Here is a 20,529-nt window from a genome sequence, read left to right as displayed (position 1 = left end):
CCTTTGCAAAACTCCCCTCCAGGATATTGGTCCCCCTCGGGTTCAAGTGCAACCCGTCCTTTTTGTACAGGTCACACCTTCCCCATAACAGTTGGACAGTTACATGGATAGGACAATTTTGGAGGGATATGGACCAAACACAGGCAGATGGGACTAGTGTAGCTGGGACATGTTGGTCGGTGTGGGCAAGTTGGGCTGAAGGGCCTGTTTCCACACTGTATCACTCTATGACTAACACAGTGCTGGAGTTTAGGCAGCATCTGTGGAGACATGGATAGGTGACGTTTCACAGAGTGCTGGAGTAACTCAGCGGGTCAGGCAGCATCTGTGGAGAACATGGACAGGTGACATTCACAGAGTGCTGGAGTAACTCAGCGGGACAGGCAGCATCTCTGGAGAACATGGATAGGTGACATTTCAGAGTGCTGGAGTAACTCAGCGGGCCAGGCAGCTTCGCTGGAGAGAAGGAATGGGTGACGTTTCAGGTCGACACTGAAGAAGTGTCTCGACCCTGAAACATTACCCATTTCTTCCAGCATTTTGTGTCTACCTAAACAGTGCCTATCTATCCACGTGGCAGTGTGCCAGCCAAGCTGGAGGAGCGGGCAAAGGCCTTACCGCAGAGACGGCAGGTGAAGGGGCGCTGGCTGGTTTGGACTCGTCGGTGATCCAGCAGGTGGTCAAGGCGGGTGTAACACTTGCCACACTCAACACACACAAAGGGTCTCTCTCCAGTGTGCATCCGCTGGTGCTCCCGCAGCCCCTGTGCTCTGTTGTCACAGTGGCTAGCAGCTGCTCGCCGCCGTGGGTCCGCCGGTGCTGCCGCAACTGCCGCGAGCTGTCAAACTCCTCACCGCAGTACGGGCAGTCATAGGGCTGGCCACTGGTGTGCACGCGCTGGTTGGACAGGGCCATGGCAAAGCACTCTACACACACACGTCGTGCACCCGCTGGTGGGGCAGCAGCTTGGAGGAGCGAGTGACGCCCTTGCCGCACTAGATGCAGGTGTAGGGACGCTCGTCAGTGTGGGTGCACTGGTGATCCACAGGGTGCCGGAGCGGGTGAAGCCGTTGCCTCACTGGATGCAGGTGAAGGGGCGATCGCTGGTGTGGGTGCGCTGGTGGGACAGCAGGTGACTGGAGCGGGTGAAGCGCTTGCCGCACTGGGTGCAGGTGTAGGGCCGCTCCCCGGTGTGGGTGCGCTGGTGCACCAGCAGGGTGCTGAAGCACATGAAGCCCATGCCGCAGTAGCTGCAGGTGTAGGGGCGCTCGCCGGTGTGGATGCGCTGGTGGGACAGCAGGTTGCTGGAGCTGGTGAAGCCCTTGCCACACTGGGTGCAGGTGTAGGGGCGCTCGCCGGTGTGGGTGCGCTGGTGGGACAGCAGGTTGCTGGACTGGGTGAAGCCCTTGCCACACTGGGTGCAGGTGAAGGGGCGCTCGCCGGTGTGGGTGCGCTGGTGCCCCAGCAGGTGACTGGACCTGGTGAAGGTCTTGCCACACTGGGCGCAGGTGTAGGGGCGCTCACCGGTGTGGGTGCGCTGGTGCTCCAGCAGGGTGCTGGAGCGGGTGAAGCCCGTGCCGCACTGGGTGCAGGTGTATGGGCGCTCACTGGTGTGCGTGCGCTGGTGGGACAGCAGATTGCTGGAGCGGGAGAAGCCCTTGCCGCACTGTGCGCAGGTGTAGGGGCGCTCGCCGGTGTGGGTGTGCTGGTGCACCAGCAGGGTGCTGGAGTGGGTGAAGCCCTTGCCGCACTGGGCGCAGGTGTAGGGGCGCTCGCCGGTGTGGGTGCGCTGGTGGGACAGCAGGTTGCTGGACTGGGTGAAGCCCTTGCCACACAGGGCGCAGGTGTAGGGCCGCTCTCCGGAGTGGGTGCGCTGGTGGGACAGCAGCTTGCTAGAGGAGGTGAAGCCCTTGCCGCACTGGGCGCAGGTGTAGGGGCACTCGCTGGTGTGGGTGCGCTGGTGCACCAGCAGGCTGTGAGACTTGGTGAAGCCCTTGCCGCAGTCGCTGCAGGTGTAGGGCCGCTCCCCGGTGTGGGTGCGCTGGTGGGACAGCAGGTGACTGGAATGGGTGAAGCCCTTGCCGCACTGGGCGCAGGTGTACGGACGCTCCCCGGTGTGGGTGCGCTGGTGGGACACCAGGTAGCTGGAGAGGATGAAGCCCTTGCCGCAGTCACTGCAGGTGTAGGGTCGCTCCCCGGTGTGCACGCGCCGGTGCCTCTTCAGGTCCGAGGACGACTTGAAGCCTTTGCCGCAGTCGGAGCAGGTGAAGGGTCGTTCTCCCGTGTGCACCCGCCGGTGGATCTCCAGCTGGCTCGGGTACTGCCAGGCCTTGCCACACAAGTCGCACTCATAATGCTTCTCCTTGTTGTGCCCCGTTATGTGGTCCTCCATCGAAGCTCAGCCCACTCACCAGCACCCAGGCCGCCGTCAATGGCCGCTCATGTCCCCGTCTCTCCGTCCACAGCAACGACTACTAAACCCTGCAGGAGGGGAACACATAGGGTCAACAAGTGGCAAACAGGACATTACTAGCACAAATCGGGTGCGTTTATGGCGGAGGAAACCGTTATATAATTCTGCGCGGCACAGTGGCGCAGCGGTACAGTTGCTGCCTCACCGCCAGAGACCCGGGCTCGATCCTGACTATGGGTGCTGTCTGTGTGGAGTTTGTACGTTCTCCCTTTGACCTGCGTGGGTTTTTACTCCGGGTGCTCCGGATGCCTCCAACATTTCAAAGACGTTCAGGGTTGTAAGGCCTCTGCAAAATTGTCCCTAATGTGCGTAGGATAGTGCTAGTGTACGGGGTGATCGCTGGTTGGCGCGGACTCCGCGGGCCGAAAGACCTGTTTCCATCTGCTAAACTAAACTAAACCAAAGAAGGGTCTTGACCCAAAATGTCACCCATTCCTTCTCTCCAGATTCCTTCTCTGCCTGACCCGCTGAGTTATTCCAGCACTTTGTGTAGGTATGTTACAAAACTTACCTTCAGCGGCGCTGCAGTTCTGTCACTGCCCGTGTGCGCAACGTTGGCGCCTTTTGAGAGGGGGGGCGGGTTTAAAATGCTATTTTTCTGCAGCCTATTCAAATCGATCTCTGTTAGGCTGTTTAGTTGCTGATGAAAAATTGCTTTGACTGCCGTTTTATTAGCGCTGGATAATTTAATTGTTAGAATAAATTAAAAATCATTTTCTAAAGCCTGGGCTCGAAATTAACGGTTGCCCGGGTGCCATTGACTACTCAAAGCACCGCCAGGCAACTAAACACCGAGTCATTTTGCTCGGCTTGGCAACCAGATACTGGTTTGTACCAAAGATAGACACAAAAAACTGTAGTACCTCCACGGGTCAGGCAGCATCTATGGAGAAAAGGAACGCAACGTTTTGTGTCGGCAGTGACGGTTGTATTGCGTGAGAAAGATACTAGGTGCGTGGTGACGAGTCGATAGCTGCTCCATCTCCTCCTCCCCCCCCCCCCCCCCCCCCATCTGATAGTGGCCGCTGCTTGCAAATTTACTACCCAGCACTTTTAAAAAAAACATCCTGCACACCGAGGCCGGGAGGAGGGAGGGACGGGGAGACCTCGGCGTGCGGGAGGGTTTGTTTTGAAAGCGCCGGGTAGTGGATTTGCAAGCAGCGGCCGCTATCAGGGCGGCGGGGTGCGGGGGTAGGTGGAGATGGAGCCGCTAGCGAGTTTGCAAGCAGCGGCCGCTATCAGGGAGGAGTTGGTGATGGAGCCGCTGGTGCTGCTGCTGTGCGGGACCCGTCATTCGCTCCGACACTTCAAAAAGGGCTTTTGAGCCAAAACTAAAGAGGCCAACGTCAGGCAACGACATTGTAACCATATAACAATTACAGCACGGAAACAGGCCATCTCGGCCCTACAAGTCCATGCCGAACAACTTTTTTTCCCCTTAGTCCCACCTGCCTGCACACATACCATAACCCTCCATTCCCTTCTCATCCATATGCCTATCGAATTTATTTTTAAATGATACCAATGAACCTGCCTCCACCACTTCCACTGGGATCTCATTCCACACCACTACCACTCTCTGAGTAAAGAAGTTCCCCCTCATATTACCCCTAAACTTCTGTCCCTTAATTCTGAAGTCATGTCCTCTTGTTTGAATCTTCCCTATTCTCAAAGGGAAAAGCTTGTCCACATCAACTCTGTCTATCCCTCTCTTCATTTTAAAGACCTCTATCAAGTCCCCCCTTAACCTTCTGCGCTCCAGAGAATAAAGACCTAACTTATTCAACCTATCTTTGTAACTTAGTTGTTGAAACCCAGGCAACATTCTAGTAAATCTCCTATGTACTCTCTCTATTTTGTTGACATCCTTCCTATAATTGGGCGACCAAAATTGTACACCATACTCCAGATTTGGTCTCACCAATACCTTGTACAATTTGAACATTACATCCCAGCTTCTATACTCAATGCTCTGATTTATAAAGGCTAGCATACCAAAAGTTCTTTACCACCCTATCTATATGAGATTCCACCTTCAAGGAACTATGCACGGTTATACCCAGATCCCTCAACTGTATTCTTCAATTCACCACCATTTACCATGTACGTCCTATTTTGATTTGTCCTGCAAAGGTGTAGCACCTCACATTTATCAGCATTAAACTCCATCTGCCATCTTTCAGCCCATTTTTCCAAATGGCCTAAATCACTCTGTAGACTTTGGAAATCCTCTTCATTATCCACAACACCATCTATCTTGGTATCATCTGCACACTTACTAATCCAATTTACCACACCTTCATCCAGATCATTGATGTACATGACAAACAACAAAGGACCCAACACAGATCCCTGAGGCACCCCACTAGTCACCTGCCTCCAACCCGATAAACAGCCATCCACCATTACCCTCTGGCTTCTCCCATTCAGCCACTGTTGAATCCATCTTGCTATTCCTGCATTTATACCCAACAGTTGAACCTTCTTAACCAACCTTCCATGAGGAACCTTGTCAAAGGCCTTACTAAAGTCCATATAGACAACATCCACTGCTTTACCCTCGTCAATTTCCCTAGTAACCTCTTCACCAGTGACCTCTGTAGTGGGAGACATTGTGAGAGGTACAGACAAGGGTTTCTGCGGCAACAGACGGGATGCGAGGATGGTGTGCTGCCTTCCTGGTGCCAGGATCTAGGATGTCATGGACAGAGTGCAGAAAATCCTCAAGGGCGAAGGTGAACAGCCGGAAGTGGTAGTGCATGTCGGCACAAACGATGTCGGAAAGAAGGGGATGACTATTCTGCAGCGCGACTTCAGAGAGCTCGGAAAAATGCTGAAAAGCAGGACCTCCGGGGTTGTTATCTCCGGTTTGCTTCCAGTTCCTCGTGCTGGCGAGAGCAGGAACAGGGCGATACGGGACCTGAATGTGAGGAACCGGTGCACGGGGCAGGGATTTAGATTCTTAGATCACTGGGATCTGTTTTGGAGTAAGGAGGAACTGTACAAAAGGGACGGATTGCATCTTAACAGGTGGGGTACCAGCATTCTAGCAGAGGGGTTTGCCACTGCTACACGGGTGGTTTTAAACTGAATAAGGAGGGTGGGGTCTCAAATGGGATAGTCAAGGATGGAGTTAAAGGGAAAGGGTTTCTTAAATATGTAAGCGTAGTCAGAGGGGTGTAAAATGAGGGTAGAAGCAAGGTGAAATGTAAAAGTGGTAGGCAAACAAATCCAGGGCAAAAATCAAAAAGGGCCACTTTTCATCATAATTGTCCAAGGGGTAAGAGTGTTGTAAAAACAAGCCTGAAGACTTTGTGTCTCAATGCAAGGAGTATTCGTAATACGTTGGATGAGTTGAATGTGCAGATAGCTATTAATGACTATGATATAGTTGGGGATCACGGAGACATGGCTCCTGGGTGACCAAGGCTGGGTGCTGAACATCCAGGGATATTCAATATCCCTGAATATTCAGGACGGATATTCAATATTCAGGACGGACAGACAGAAAGGAAAAGGAGGTGGGATAGCGTTGCTGGTTACAGAGGAGATTAACACATTAGAAAGGAAGGACATTAGCTTGGAGGATGTGGAATCGATATTGGTAGAGCTGCGAAACACTAAGGGGCAGAAGACGCTAGTGGGAGTTGTGTACAGGCCACCTAACAGTAGTAGTGGAGTTGAGGATGGCATCAAACAGGAAATTAGAAATGTGTGCAACAAAGGTAAAACAGTTATAATGGGTGACTTCAATCTACATATAGATTGGGTGAATCAAATTGGCAAGGGTGCTGAGGGAGAGGATTTCTTGGAATGTATGCGGGATAGTTTTTTAAACCAACATGTAGAAGAACCAACGAGGGAGCAGGCTATTCTAGACTGGGTATTGAGTAATGAGGCAGGGTTAGTTAGCAGTGGAGGGCAGGGAGAATGAGCAACACCGGAAATTGGAGGAACAGCACCTCATATTCTGCCTGGGTTGCTTGTGTCCGGGTGGCATGAACGTTGAATTCTCCCAATTTTGCTAGCCCTTGCTGTCCCCTCCCCTTCCTTAACCCTCGAGCTGTCTCCTCCCATCTCCCTGCCCTCGGGCTCCTCCTCCTCCCTTTTTCCTTCCTTCTCGCCCCAACCCCCCATCAGTCTGAAGAAAGGTTTCAGCCCGAAACGTTGCCCATTTCCTTCGCTCCATAGATGCTGCTGCACCCGCAGAGTTTCTCCAGCATTTTTGTGTACCTAGGGTTAGTTAGCAGTCTTGTTGTGCATGGCCCCTTGGGCAAGAGTGACCATAATATGGTTGAGTTCTTCATTAGGATGGAGAGTGACATTGTTAATTCAAAAACAATGGCCCTGAACTTAAAGAAAGGTAACTTTGAAGGTATGAGTCGTGAATTGCCAAGATAGACTGGCAATTGATTCTTAAAGGGTTGACGGTGGATATTCAATGGAAGACATTTAAAGACTGCATGGATGAGCTACAACAATTGTTCATCCCAGTTTGGCCAAATAATACATCAGGGAAGGTAGTGCATCTGTGGATAACAAGGGAAATCAGGGATAGTATCAAAACAAAAGATGAAGCATGGTTGGAGATCGCTTTTCGGGGCTTCCGCAACGGCGACTTCTCCCGCCCGAGTTGCGGGGTTGAAGATTACCTGGCATCCCTGCCCCGCGCGCTTGGAATTGCCGCGGGACTTTGTGAGCGCCCGCCGGGGACTCCAACACCAAGAGCCCGCCGGGGATCCAACACCAAGACCCGGTGCTGGCCTTACATCACCCGGCGTGGCTTTAATGGCTGCGGGACATTTAACATCGCCCGCTGGGGGCTTTGACTGTCTTTTACTCTGACATGGGGGGGAGAGGGGAGTGCAGGGGAGAGATATGTTTTTTTTTGGCCTTCCTTCACAGCGAGGAGAAGATGCGCTGGGAAGGATGTTTGTGTAAATTGTGTTGTGTCTTGGGTCTTTTTCGTTTTGTATGTATGATTGCAGAAACGACATTTCGTTTGGACCTCAACGGGGTCCAAACGACAAACAAATTGTATTGTATTGTACAAATTAGCCAGAAAAAGAAGACTACCAGAGATCTGGGAGAAATTCAGAGTCCAGCAGAGGAGGACAAAGGGCTTAATTAAGAAAGGGAAAATAGATTATGAAAGAAAACTGGCAGGGAACATTAAAACTGACCGCATAAGTTTTTATAGATATGTGAAGAGAAAAAGATTAGTTAAAACAAATGTAGGTCCCTTGCAGTCAGAAACGGGTGAATTGATCATGTGCAACAAGGACATGGCAGACCAATTGAATAACTAGTTTGGTTCTGTCTTCACTAAGGAAGACATAAATAATCTGCCGGAAATAGCAGGGGACCGGGGGTCAAATGAGGTGGAGGAACTGAGTGAAATCCAGGTTAGCCGGGAAGTGGTGTTAGGTAAATTGAATGTATTCAAGGCCGATACATCCCGAGGGCCAGATAGACTGCATCCCAGAGTACTTAAGGAAGTAGCCCCAGAAATAGTGGATGCATTAGTGATAATTTTTCAAAACTCTTTAGATTCTGTAGTTCCTGAGGATTGGAGGGTAGCTAATGTAACCCCACTTTTTAAAAAGGAAGGGAGAGAGAAAATGGGGAATTACAGACCAGTTAGTCTCGGTAGTGGGTAAACTGCTAGAATCAGTTATTAAAGATGGGATAGCAGCACATTTGGAAAGTGGTGAAATCATTGGACACAGTCAGCATGGATTTAACCATAACCATATAACCATATAACAATTACAGCACGGAAACAGGCCATCTCGACCTTCTAGTCCGTACCGAACACATAATCTCCCCTAGTTCCATATACCTGCGCTCAGACCATAACCCTCCATTCCCTTCCCATCCATATAACTATCCAATTTATTTTTAAATGATAAAAACGAACCTGCCTCCACCACCTTCACTGGAAGCTCATTCCACACAAAGTTCCCCCTCATGTTACCCCCAAAACTTCAGTCCCTTAATTCTCAAGTCATGTCCCCTTGTTTGGATCTTCCCTACTCTCAGTGGGAAAAGCTTTTCCATGTCAACTCTGTCTATCCCTCTCATCATTTTAAAAACCTCTATCAAGTCCCCCCTTAACCTTCTGCACTCCAAAGAATAAAGCCCTAACTTGTTCAACCTCTCTCTGTAACTTAGTTGCTGAAACCCAGGCAACATTCTAGTAAATCTCCTCTGTACTCTCTCTATTTTGTTGACATCCTTCCTATAATTAGGCAACCAAAATTGTACACCATACTCCAGAATTGGCCTCACCAATGCCTTGTACAATTTTAACATTACATCCCAACTTCTATACTCAATGCTCTGATTTATAAAGGCCAGCACACCAAAAGCTTTCTTTACCACCCTATCTACATGAGATTCCACTTTCAGGGAACTGTGCACAGTTATTCCCAGATCCCTCTGTTCACCTACATTCTTCAATTCCCTACCATTTACCATGTACGTCCTATTTTGATTTGTCCTGCCAAGATGTAGCACCTCACACTTATCAGCATTAAACTCCATCTGCCATCTTTCAGCCCACTCTTCCAACTGGCATAAATCTCTCTGTAGACTTTGAAACTCTACTTCATTACCCGCAACCCCACCTATCTTAGTATCATCTGCATACTTACTAATCCAATTTACCACACCATCATCCAGATCATTGATGTACATGACAAACAACAGTGGACCCAACACAGATCCCTGTGGCACCCCACTCGTCACTGGCCTCCAACCTGACAAACAACCATCCATCATTACTCTCTGGCATCTCTCATTCAGCCACTGTTGAATCCATCTTGCTACTCCACCATTAATACCCAACCATTGAACCTTCTTAACCAACCTTCCATGAGGAACCTTGTCAAAGGCCTTACTGAAGTCCATATACACAACATCCACTGGTTTACCCTCATCAATTTCCCGAGTAACATCTTCAAAAATGTCATTAGTCAAAATGTCAAAAATGCTTCAAATGTCATTAGAAACGGGAATAGTCCCCGAGGATTGGCGTACTGCGCATGTTGTTCCATTGTTTAAAAAGGGTTCTAAGAGTAAACATAGCAATTATAGACCTGTTAGTTTGACTTCAGTGGTGGGCAAATTAATGGAAAAGATACTTAGAGATAATATATATAAGCATCTAGATAAACAGGGTCTGATTAGGAACAGTCAACACAGATTTACTAGAATGTTGCCTGGGTTTCAACAACTAAGTTACAGAGATAGGTTGAATAAGTTAGGTCTTTATTCTCTGGAGTGCAGAAGGTTAAGGGGGGACCTGATAGAGGTCTTTAAAATGATGAGAGGGATAGACAGAGTTAATGTGGACAAGCTTTTCCCTTTGAGAATAGGGAAGATTCAAACAAGAGGACATGACTTCAGAATTAAGGGACAGAAGTTTAGGGGTAATATGAGGAGGAACTTCTTTACTCATAGAGTGGTAGCGGTGTGGAATGAGCTTCCAGTGGAAGTGGTGGAGGCAGGTTCATTGGTATCATTTAAAAATAAATTGGATAGGCATATGGATGAGAAGGGAATGGAGGGTTATGGTATGAGTGCAGGCAGGTGGGACTAAGGGGAAAAAACATTTGTTCGGCACGGACTTGTAGGGCCGAGATGGCCTGTTTCCGTGCTGTAATTGTTATATGGTTATATGGTTAAAATTCAAGAAGATTAGTTAAACATGACCTTCCAGGCACAAATCCATGTTGACTGTTCCTAATCAGACCCTGTTTATCCAGATACTTATATATATTATCTCTAAGTATTCTTTCCATTAATTTGCCCACCACTGACGTCAAACTAACAGGTCTATAATTGCTAGATTTACTCTTGGACCCCTTTTTAAACAATGGAACAACATGCGCAGTACGCCAATCCTGCGGCACTATTCCCGTTTCTAATGACATTTGAAATATTTCTGCCATAGCCCCTGCTATTTCTACACTAACTTCCCTCAATGTCCTAGGGAATATCCTGTCCGGACCTGGAGACTTATCCACTTTTATATTTCTCAAAAATGTCAGTACTTCCTCTTCTTTGATCCTCATAGTTTCCATAGCTACTCTACTTGTTTCCCTTACCTCACATTTATGAAAGGCAAATCATGTCTGACGAATCTTATAGAAGTTTGTAACGAGGATGTAACTAGTAGAGTGGATAAGGGAGAACCAGTGGATGTGTTATATCTGGACTTTCGGAAGGCTTTTGACAAGGTCCCACATAAGAGATTAGTATACAAACTTAAAGCACACGGTATTGGGGGTTCAGTATTGATGTGGATAGAGAACAGGCTGGCAGACAGGAAGCAAAGAGTAGGAGTAAACGGGTCCTTTTCAGAATGGCAGGCAGTGACTAGTGGGGTACCGCAAGGCTCAGTGCTGGGACCCCAGCTATTTACAATATATACTAATGATTTGGACGAGGCAATTGAATGCAACATCTCCAAGTTTGCAGATGCCACAAAGCTGGGGGGCATTGGTGGCTGTGAGGAGGATGCTAGGAGGCTGCAAGGTGACTTGGATAGGCTGGGTGAGTGGGCAATTGCATGGCAGATGTAGTATAATGTGGATAAATGTGAGGTTATCCACTTTGGTGGCAAAAACCGGAAAGTAGACTTTTATCTGAATGGTGGCCGATTAGGAAAAGGGGAGATGCAACGAGACCTGGATGTCATGGTACACCAGTCATTGAAAGTAGGCATGCAGGTGCAGCAGGCAGTGAAGAAAGCGAATGGTATGTTAGCATTCATAGCAGAAGGATTTGAGTATAGGAGCAGGGTTCTACTGCAGGTGTAACCTTCGATTCTCCAGCATCTGCAGTTCCCTCTTAAACACAGGTTCTACTGCAGTTGTACAGGATCTTGGTGAGACCACACCTGGAGTACTGCGTACAGTTTTGGTCGCCTAATCTGAGGAAAGACATTCTTGTCATAGAGGGAGTACAGAGGAGGTTCAGCAGACTGGTTCCTGGGATGTCAGGACTTTCATATGAAGAAAGACTGGATAGACTCAGCTTGTTACTGAGTTGGATGATCAGCCATGATCATATTGAATGGCGGTGCAGCCTCGAAAGGCCGAATGGCCTATTCCTGCACCTATTTCCTATGTTTCTACTAAATTAATTGGGACCCGTTGGGTGCCAGCATCACACGGGAGGGCTGGTCACCAACGCAATATTCCACCTCTCCACTAATTCTAATACTGCTTACCAGTGGGGGGGCTGTCTGTTGCGCTAGTATGGGTGGTGCGGGCTGAAGGTACTGGTTTCCTGAGAGCTAGTATAGACATTGTGCGCCGTATGGATCCTTGGGCAGGCATCCAACTGTTGCAACGATTTTAAAAGCCAAACCAAGGCAAACAATGGGCTGCAGCTACCCGACAACCAAAATTCATTTTGTGAACACAAACTTGTTAAAAAGGCGGGGCAAACAATTGGGCTGCAGACACCCGACAACCAAAATTCATTCGGAAACCGCAGCAGTCGGCCAAAAGCGGTCAAGATCAGAGATTAGTAATATACTAGACTACGTGGGACCCGCAATATTCCACCAATATTGGTGGCCAGTGGGGGGGGGGGCTTTCTGGAGTGCTGGTTTGGGTTCTTGGGGTGGCAGCTCAGTCCCTCAAGCCTGATCTGCTGGCAGCTCACACACGGCTGGTGGGCTGGCAGTTGACTCATGACTATTCCTTGAAATTCCATTTCAAGCAGGGTGCAAGGCCACCAAATTTAAATCCATGTTCCTACCATTTCAAGCAGGGTGCAAGGCCACCAAATACAAGTGCAGTTTCCTACCACTTCAAGCAGGATCCAAGGCCACCAAATTCAGTGTAGTTTCACACCACTTCAAGCAGGATGCAAGGCCACCAAATTCAAATGCAGCTTCATACCATTTCATGCAGGGTGAAACCACCATAAAATCACACAAAACACCAAACTCACAGTTCAGTAGAAATTTACTGTATTCAGTTGATCACACCTCAGTCGTGACCTCTCCCTCCCCATTATGCAGAGACCGAGCCACACCCACACTTCCGGGTTTTATAACCCCTCCCCCTCCCACCGGCAAAGGTGTGGCTTTCATGGCGTGATTGACAGGAGAGAGATTCTCAACATTTTTTAAACACTAATAACATGTATTTTTCATTGATGGGAAGAATTCTCTGCGCCTGCTCAGTGGAGGGGAGACTTGAGTAAGATGGCTAAAAATCACACCGTACGTGGTAGTGTTTTATCTAAAATCAATATACAGTGCAAACAGGAGGTGCATTTGCAGTAGTGCCTTTCAAACTAAGCTTGCCTTAGGTTGCGGGTGTGTGAGATAATAAATCCTATAACATTGTCTACCAAATGACAAGCAGAGAAAGAGCTAGGGTGATCTCACTGATGTAAGATGTCATAAACCAAATGGCCAATGTTTATGAGGGACGAAGTGACGAGAGAGGAACCAGGGAAGTAGAAAGATAAGATGCCGTAAACCAAGTGTCCTATGTTTATGAGGGACCAAGTGACAGAGAGGAAGCAGCGAAAGAGCTAGGGTGATCTCTTTGAAGATAAAATAACCTAAACCAAATGGCCAATGTTTTTAGTATATCTTGTACCATGTAAACAAAATGCCTTTGATGTGATGCATTCTGTGGAAACCTTTTCCTGTACCTCTGACCATGACTAATGTCTGTGGAATGTGCTAAGGTGACTATATAATACTATGTAATTCTGTTGTTCTGAGAAGTGGACGGAGGACGGTCAAGTGCCTGTATTGGTCACTTGACTGGAGTACTCACTCCCTTCCATCAGCCGACAATAAGTAAAGTTTTGAACTGGTCTACCAAACAGTTTGTGTGGTGTCTGTTTATTAAGAAGCAAACCTGTTTAGTTGTTAAGAAAAGTAGCTTTTTCACAACTTCAAGCCAATGCACCCACGCCAGCATTTGCAGTAAGTAGTGCCTTTCAACTTCAAGCCAAATCACCCGCCACCATTTGCAGTGTAGTGCCTTTCAACTTCAAGCCAAAACACCCAAGCCACCATTTGCAGTAAGTAGTACCTTTCAACTTCATACCACCATTTGCAGTAAGTAGTGCCTTTCAACTTCAAGCCAAACTTACCCAAGCCACCATTTGCAGTAAGTAGTGCCTGTCAACTTCATGCCACCATTTGCAGTAAGTACTGCCTTTCAACATCAAGCCAAAGCACCCAAGCCACCATTTGCAGGCAGTGCCATTTTACTTCAAACAAACCATATTTTCATTTTCAAACCACATTAAGGGGACTCAGTTGTGTACACATTTGCTCAGTGTTAGTCAGAGCTCAGAGAGACGTGACCGTTGGCTTCATCCATCTTGCAGAGACTGAGGCACACCACTTCCTGGTTTTATAGTCCCTCCCCCTCCCTCCAGCAGGGACACCAGAGAGAATGGTGAATGTTTTTATGTTAAAACATTAATATCTCTCTGATTTGTCATAGATGGGAAAAAATCCTCTGCACCCGTAAGGCAGAGGGGGGCTCTGAGCGAAATGACGGCCGTAGGTGGCGGCATTCTGTCGGAGATCGCAGCACAGGGGGGCAAAAGCGGTCAAGATCAGAGTTTTAGTAATATAGATAGATAGATGAAGCAGCTGCACCAAAGATAATATAGCTACAGGTTCTTTAAGCTGCACCGCTCGGCACCGTTGGCTGGTGGAGGGAGGTGGTGGGGAGAAATTCCCAACGGCCAAGGCAGCGGGCGATGTTGACCGAGGAGCGCTGACCTTCCTTCCTCCCCACCTCGCCCCCCTTCTCTCTCTTGTACGCCCCCTCCGACCCCCCCCCCTTATCCTGGGACCCCTCCTCTACATCCCACTCTGACCCCCATTCCCGCCTCTATTCAGTCCTCACTGACATCCCCTGCGCTCTCTCCTCCCCATCTCCCCCCCCCCCCCCCAATCTATTCATCTTGCACTGATCACCCTATCCACCTCGCATTAATTCTCCTGCCACCATACCCGCCCCCCCCCCCCCCCTACAGTATCCAACACTGGTTCCCCAATTCACCCTGTACTTACCCCTTTCCCATCCATCCTGTACTGATTCCCCCATCCATCCTGTACTAATCCACACATTCATCCCTTACTGACACACCCTCCATTTACCCTGCACCTTCCCCCAATCATCCTGTAGTGATTCCCCATTCATCCTGCACAGACCCTCCGATCCACACTGTACTGACACACCCCCCCCCCCCATTCATCCTGCGCTGATCTCCCCCCCATCCATCCTGTACCAATCCACCCATTCAAGAAGAATGGGGGGGAAACAGTCTGAAGAAGGGTCTCGACCCGAAACATTGCCTATTTCCTTTGCTCCATAGATGCTGCCTCACCCGCTGAGTTTCTCCAGCACTTTTGTCTATCCCCATCCATCCCGTACTGAACCTCCCCAAGACTGATTCCTGGGATGTCAGGACTGTCTTATGAAGAAAGACTGGATAGACTTGGTTTATACTCTCTAGAATTTAGGAGATTGAGAGGGGATCTTATAGAAACTTTCAAAATTCTTAAGGGGTTGCACAGGCTAGATGCAGGAAGATTGTTCCCGATGTTGGGGAAGTCCAGGACAAGGGGTCACAGCTTAAGGATAAGGGGGAAATCCTTTAAAACCGAGATGAGAAGAACTTTTTTCACACAGAGAGTGGTGAATCTCTGGAACTCTCTGCCGCAGAGGGTAGTCGAGGCCAGTTCATTGGCTATATTTAAGAGGGAGTTAGATGTGGCCCTTGTGGCTAAGGGGATCAGAGGGTATGGAGAGTGGAATGAGCTGTGTGGAATGAGCTTCCAGTGAAGGTGGTGGAGGCAGGTTCGTTTTTATCATTTAAAAATAAATTGGATAGTTATATGGATGGGAAGGGAATGGAGGGTTATGGTCTGAGCGCAGGTATATGGGACTAGGGGAGATTATGTGTTCGGCACGGACTAGAAGGGTCGAGATGGCCTGTTTCCATGCTGTAATTGTTATATGGTTATACGGTTATATGAGAGAAGGCAGGTACGGGATACTGAGTTGGATGATCAGCCATGATCATATTGAATGGCGGTGCAGGCTCGAAGGGCCGAATGGCCTACTCCTGCACCTAATTTCTATTTTTCTATGCTAATTTCCGAGTATGAAAATGGCCATAACTTTTTAAATACTGAAGATATGAAAGTGAATTAGGTGTCAAATTAAACTTATTTTTATGCGTTATCTGATGGGATAAATTATAGACTTGATTTTTAAAATCTCAACATTTTGTAACATTGCTAGTTTGTGTCTATCTTGTCCACAGATGCTGCCTGTCCAGCGCCCCTTCACTGCCCACCCTGTCGCAAGGCCTTTGCACGCTGAGTTACTGCAGCTGAGTTACTCCGGCACTCTCTCTCTCTGTCTGTTTGTCTGCCTGTCTTCCTGTCGCTGTTTCTTTCTCTCTCTCTGTTTCTCTCTCCCTCTCTCCACACATTGCTGGGTGAAGGGTCTGTCAACACACTATGACCAAGTGACTGCAGCATCTTACCTTCAGTGAACGGGAGTGGATGTGAAACGCCAGTCGCCGCCGCTTCTCTTGTCTCCACAGCCGCTTGCCCTGTCCGTCTGTCGCTGCAGTATTGTGTGTCTCTTGTCTCCACATTCGCCGCCGCCATTTAAAATCAAACCGCCATCTTGCAGCTTCGGCCTCGCAATCAAAGATCTCTGCTATATGATCTTTGCTCGCAATGACGAGCAAAGATATTAGAGGAGCTCCTCTAGTATTTTTGATGACGGGGACGTCACGGCGCGGGGTGGGTGGGACGGAAGGACGTCACGGCGCAGGGTGAGCGCGGCCGATTGACGTCATGGCGCGGGGTGGGCGGGGCATACTGACGTCATGACGCGGGGCGGGTGAGTGACAGTTGGCGGACGATTGACGAGACGCGGATCCCCGATGGTCGACGCTCAATCTTTGTCCAGGTCTGTGCGGCGGCTCCACCTCACCGTCACCCCCCCGCGCTCACCTCCTGTCTCTCGCTCAGGCCCAGCCTCAGCCTCGCTCGGCTCACCCCGCCTGCGCTGGAGGACCATCTGTGATCCGCGCACCCACCTGGAGGACCGGCCTGGAGGACCATCCATCCATCCGCCGGCTCCTTCACCAAAGATGTTGAACAATATCTTTGCAGGGGATCGGGTGCCGGGCGAGCGGGCGGGGTGACGTCACTCCCACGACTCGCCTACTCTCGCACTCACACTCGCTCACTCACTCGCCCCCACTGACCCATCTACTCCCCCCCCCTGACCCATCTACTCCCCCCCCCCCGATACACAGACAGACACCGGCTCACTCACTCGCCCCCACTGACCCATCTACTCCCCCCCCCGATACACAGACAGACACCGGCTCACTCACTCGCCCCCACTGACCCATCTACTCCCCCCCCCCGATACACAGACAGACACCGGCTCACACTCGGCTCCCCCCCCCCCTCACACAGACAGACACCGGCTCACTCACTCGCCCCCACTGACCCCATCTACTCCCCCCCCCGATACACAGACAGACACCGGCTCACTCACTCACCTCCCCTCACTGACCCATCTACTCCCACTCCCCCTCTAGACAGACAGACCGGCTCTACTCCCACCCCCCCCCCCCCCCCCCCCCCCCCCCCCCGCGATAGACAGGCAGACAGACACCGACACCACCGTCCCCACTGACCCATCTACTCCCACTCCCCCCCCCCCCGATAGACAGACAGACACCACCGGCGCACTCACTCACTTACTCGGGGATGGGGAGAGAGGGAGAGAGAGAAAGGGGGAGAGAGAGAGGGAGAAGGGGAGAGAGAGGGAGAGAGAGAGAAAGAGAGGGATAGGGAGAGAGAGTTGTGGGGAGAGAGTAAAGTAAAGTAAACTTTATTGTCAATTCAAATAATGCAACAAGTAGTTACACAGAGGATTGAAATTGCGTTTCCCCATACTCCAAATGCGCAAGTAATATTTATAACACAGACAGACTATATACCAATAAAAATAGACAGGACATATACATTATATAAAATATTCACAGTGTGCCAGAGTGTAGTAAAATTTTGAGGTATGTTATTAAGGTGCAATAATAAAAGGTGCAATGTAGAAAAGTGCAAATGGCATACTACAGACATTGAATTAAAGTTATTTTGACAGTCAATTGGTGTTAGTTTGTGTAATGTTCATGGAATTTTCTTGAGTGCGTTGAGTAGTCTGATGGCCTGAGAGAAAAGCTATTTTTGAATCTGGTTGTTTTGCTCCGCATGCCGGATGGTAGGAGGGTGAACAGTTTATGTGCTGGGTGGGTGGTGTCTGATGATATTGGTTGCTCTCTTGCGACAGCGAGATGGGTATAAGTCCTGGATTGCTGGTTGGGGTGATCTTCACCGCTGTCCTCACCACTCTCTGTAGGGCCTTCTGGTCAGCAGCAGAGCAACTGCCATACCAGACTGAGAGGCTGCTGGTAAGAATGCTCTCAATGGCACCCCTATAAAAAGTGGTGAGGGCAGAAGGGGGGAGGTCGGCTCTCCTCAGCCGTCGAAGGAAGTGGAGGCGTTGCTGTGCTTTCTTTACTAGGGAGATGGTGTTGGTGGACCATGTCTGATCATCTGTGATATGCACTCCCAGGAACTTGGTGCTTTTCAGACTCCACTGCACTGCCATTGATGGTGAGTGGGGTGTGTGCTGTCTGTTTCTTCCTGAAGTCCACAGTTATTTCTTTTGTTTTATTGACATTGAGTTGAAGGTTATTGATGTCACACCAGTTGATGAGTTGTTGTACCTCCTCTCTGTAGGCTGAGTCGTCATCGTGGCTGATGAGACCCACACTGTTGTGTCATCTGCGAACTTGATGTGGTTCGAAATATGTTTGGCACAACAGTCATGTGTCATCAGCGTGAACAACAGAGGGCTCAGCACACATCTTTGTGGGACCCCGGTGTTCATGATGGTGGTCTCTGATGAGTTTTTGCCAACTCTTACTGTCTGTGGTCTGTCGGTGAGGAAGTCCAGTAACCAGTTGCATAGTGGGGTGTTGATGTCTATTTCGCCGAGAGGAGGGGAGAGAGAGAGAGTGCCTTTTTACTTCAACCCAAACCCCCCCAAACAACCATTTGCAGGCAGTGCTTTTTTACTTCAAACTAACCATATTTTCATTTTCAAACCAAATTAAGGGTACTCACAGCTGTGTAGACATTTGTTTAGTGTCATTCAGAGCTCAGAGTGATCTCCATCTTGATGAGAGACTGATTGAGGCACACCACTTCCTGGTTTTATAGTCCCTCCCTCCAGCAGGGGCATCAGAGAGACTGGTGATTTTTTTTAAACATTAATTTCTCTTTGATTTTTCATTGATGGGAAAAATACTCTGGTCCAGGAAGGCAGACGTGGGCTCTGATCGAGGTGGTCAAGAATGATGGCCATAGGTGGCGGCGTTCTCTCATAAATCGCAGCACAGTGGGCCAAAAGCGGTCAAGATCAGACTTTTAGTAATATAGTCTAGACTAAGTGGGACCCGTTGGGTCCCATGTTCACACGGGAGGGCTGGTGCCCGACGCAATATTCCACCTCTCCACCAATTCCAATATTAGTGGCTTTCTGGAGTGCTGGTATGGGTTCTTGAGGTGGCAGCCCAGTCCCTCAAGCCTGATCTGCTGGCAGCTCACTCACGGCTGGTGGGCTGACAGTTGACTCATGACTATTCCTTGAAATTCCATTTCAAGCAGGGTGCAAGGCCACCAAATTCAAATCCATGTTCCTACCATTTCAAGCAGGGTGCAAGGCCACCAAATTCAAGTGTAGTTTCCTACCACTTCAAGCAGGGTGCAAAGCCACTGAATTCAAGTGCAGTTTCCTACCACTTCAAGCAGGGTGCAAGGCCACCGAATTCAAGTGCAGTTTCCAACCACTTCAAGCAGGGTGCAAGACCACCGAATTCAAGTGCAGTTACATACCACTTCAAGCTGGATCCAAGGCCACCAAATTCAAGTGCAGTTTCATACCACTTTCAGCAGGGTGCAAGGCCACCAAATTCAGTGCAGTTTCATACCACTTCAAGCAGGATGCAAGGCTGCCAAATTCGTGCAGTTTCATTCCACTTCAAGCAGGGTGCAAGGTCACCAAATTCAAGTGCAGGTTCATTCCATTTTAAGCAGGGTGCAAGGCCACCAAATTCAAATGCAGCTTCATACCATTTCGTGGAGGGTGAAACCTCCATAAAACCACACAAAACACCAAACTCACAGTTCAGTAGACATTCAGTGTGTTCAGTTGATTCACAGCTCAGACAGTCGTGACCTCCCCTTCTCCCATCATGCAGAGGCTGAGCCACACCCACACTTCCGGGTTTTATAACCCTTCCCCCTCCCACCGGAAAAGGTGTGGTTTTCATGGCGTGATTGACAGGAGAGATATTTTTTAAACACTAATAACATTTATTTTTCATTGATGGGAAGAATTCTCTGCACCTGCTCAGCGGAGGGGGACTGAGTAAGATGGCCAAAATTCACAGCCATAAGTGGTAGCGTTTTATCTAAAATCAATATACAGGAAGTAAGTGCATTTGCAGTACAGGTGCACAACCTTTTATCCGAAGATCCAAATAACGAAAAGCTCCGAATAACGGACATTTTTTCAGTCCTTGAAGAAAGGTCCTTGAAGACGTTCACCGAGGGCGGCCCGCAGAGGTGACAGCGGAACCTCCGGTCGGTCCTCGAAGAAAGGGGAACTAAATCCCCATTCATAAAAGAGGTGAGGGTATATTGCGCGTGAGGGTTAATAATTGACAATCTGCTGCTGCCTGCCCGCTGGGTTAAAAAGTTCCCACGGTAGACTCACGATACACAGTGTATCGTGAGTCTTGCGTGGGAACGTTTTAATGGGCAGGCAGCAGCAGATTGTCGCTCCCTTCAGTTTCACCCCACCTACACCCCTCTGCTTCCCGGCCATGTGTGTGACCCCTTCCCTCCCCAGTTCCCCGCCCATTGCACCGGCGCGGGGGCTTTGCACTGTCTTCAC

General features: G+C 49.2%; 2 protein-coding genes across 3 annotated transcripts in view; both read right to left on the bottom strand.

Moving 5' to 3' along the window:
• Window positions 1-915, bottom strand: part of LOC129695025 (zinc finger protein 572-like) — a 3,901-nt gene extending 2,986 nt beyond the window's left edge. For both annotated transcript variants that reach the window (XM_055631789.1, XM_055631788.1), the window contains exon 1: window positions 619-915. In XM_055631789.1, the coding sequence (XP_055487764.1) occupies window positions 619-915 (297 nt within the window). The remainder of the gene's footprint in view (window positions 1-618) is intronic.
• A 158-nt stretch (window positions 916-1,073) lies between these two features.
• On the bottom strand, window positions 1,074-2,858 carry LOC129695024 (zinc finger protein 229-like). The gene has a single exon (XM_055631787.1). It carries the CDS (start codon window positions 2,390-2,392, stop codon window positions 1,076-1,078), a length of 1,317 nt encoding a protein of 438 aa, XP_055487762.1. The 5' UTR covers window positions 2,393-2,858; the 3' UTR covers window positions 1,074-1,075.
• Between the last annotated feature and the right edge of the window lie 17,671 nt (window positions 2,859-20,529).

Source organism: Leucoraja erinacea, unplaced genomic scaffold, assembly GCF_028641065.1.
Source record: "Leucoraja erinacea ecotype New England unplaced genomic scaffold, Leri_hhj_1 Leri_910S, whole genome shotgun sequence".
In the NCBI taxonomy this organism is placed as follows: Eukaryota; Metazoa; Chordata; class Chondrichthyes; order Rajiformes; family Rajidae; genus Leucoraja; species Leucoraja erinaceus.
The sequence above is the reverse complement of the archived record's forward strand: the minus strand, read 5'-3'. Positions and strand labels throughout refer to the sequence as shown.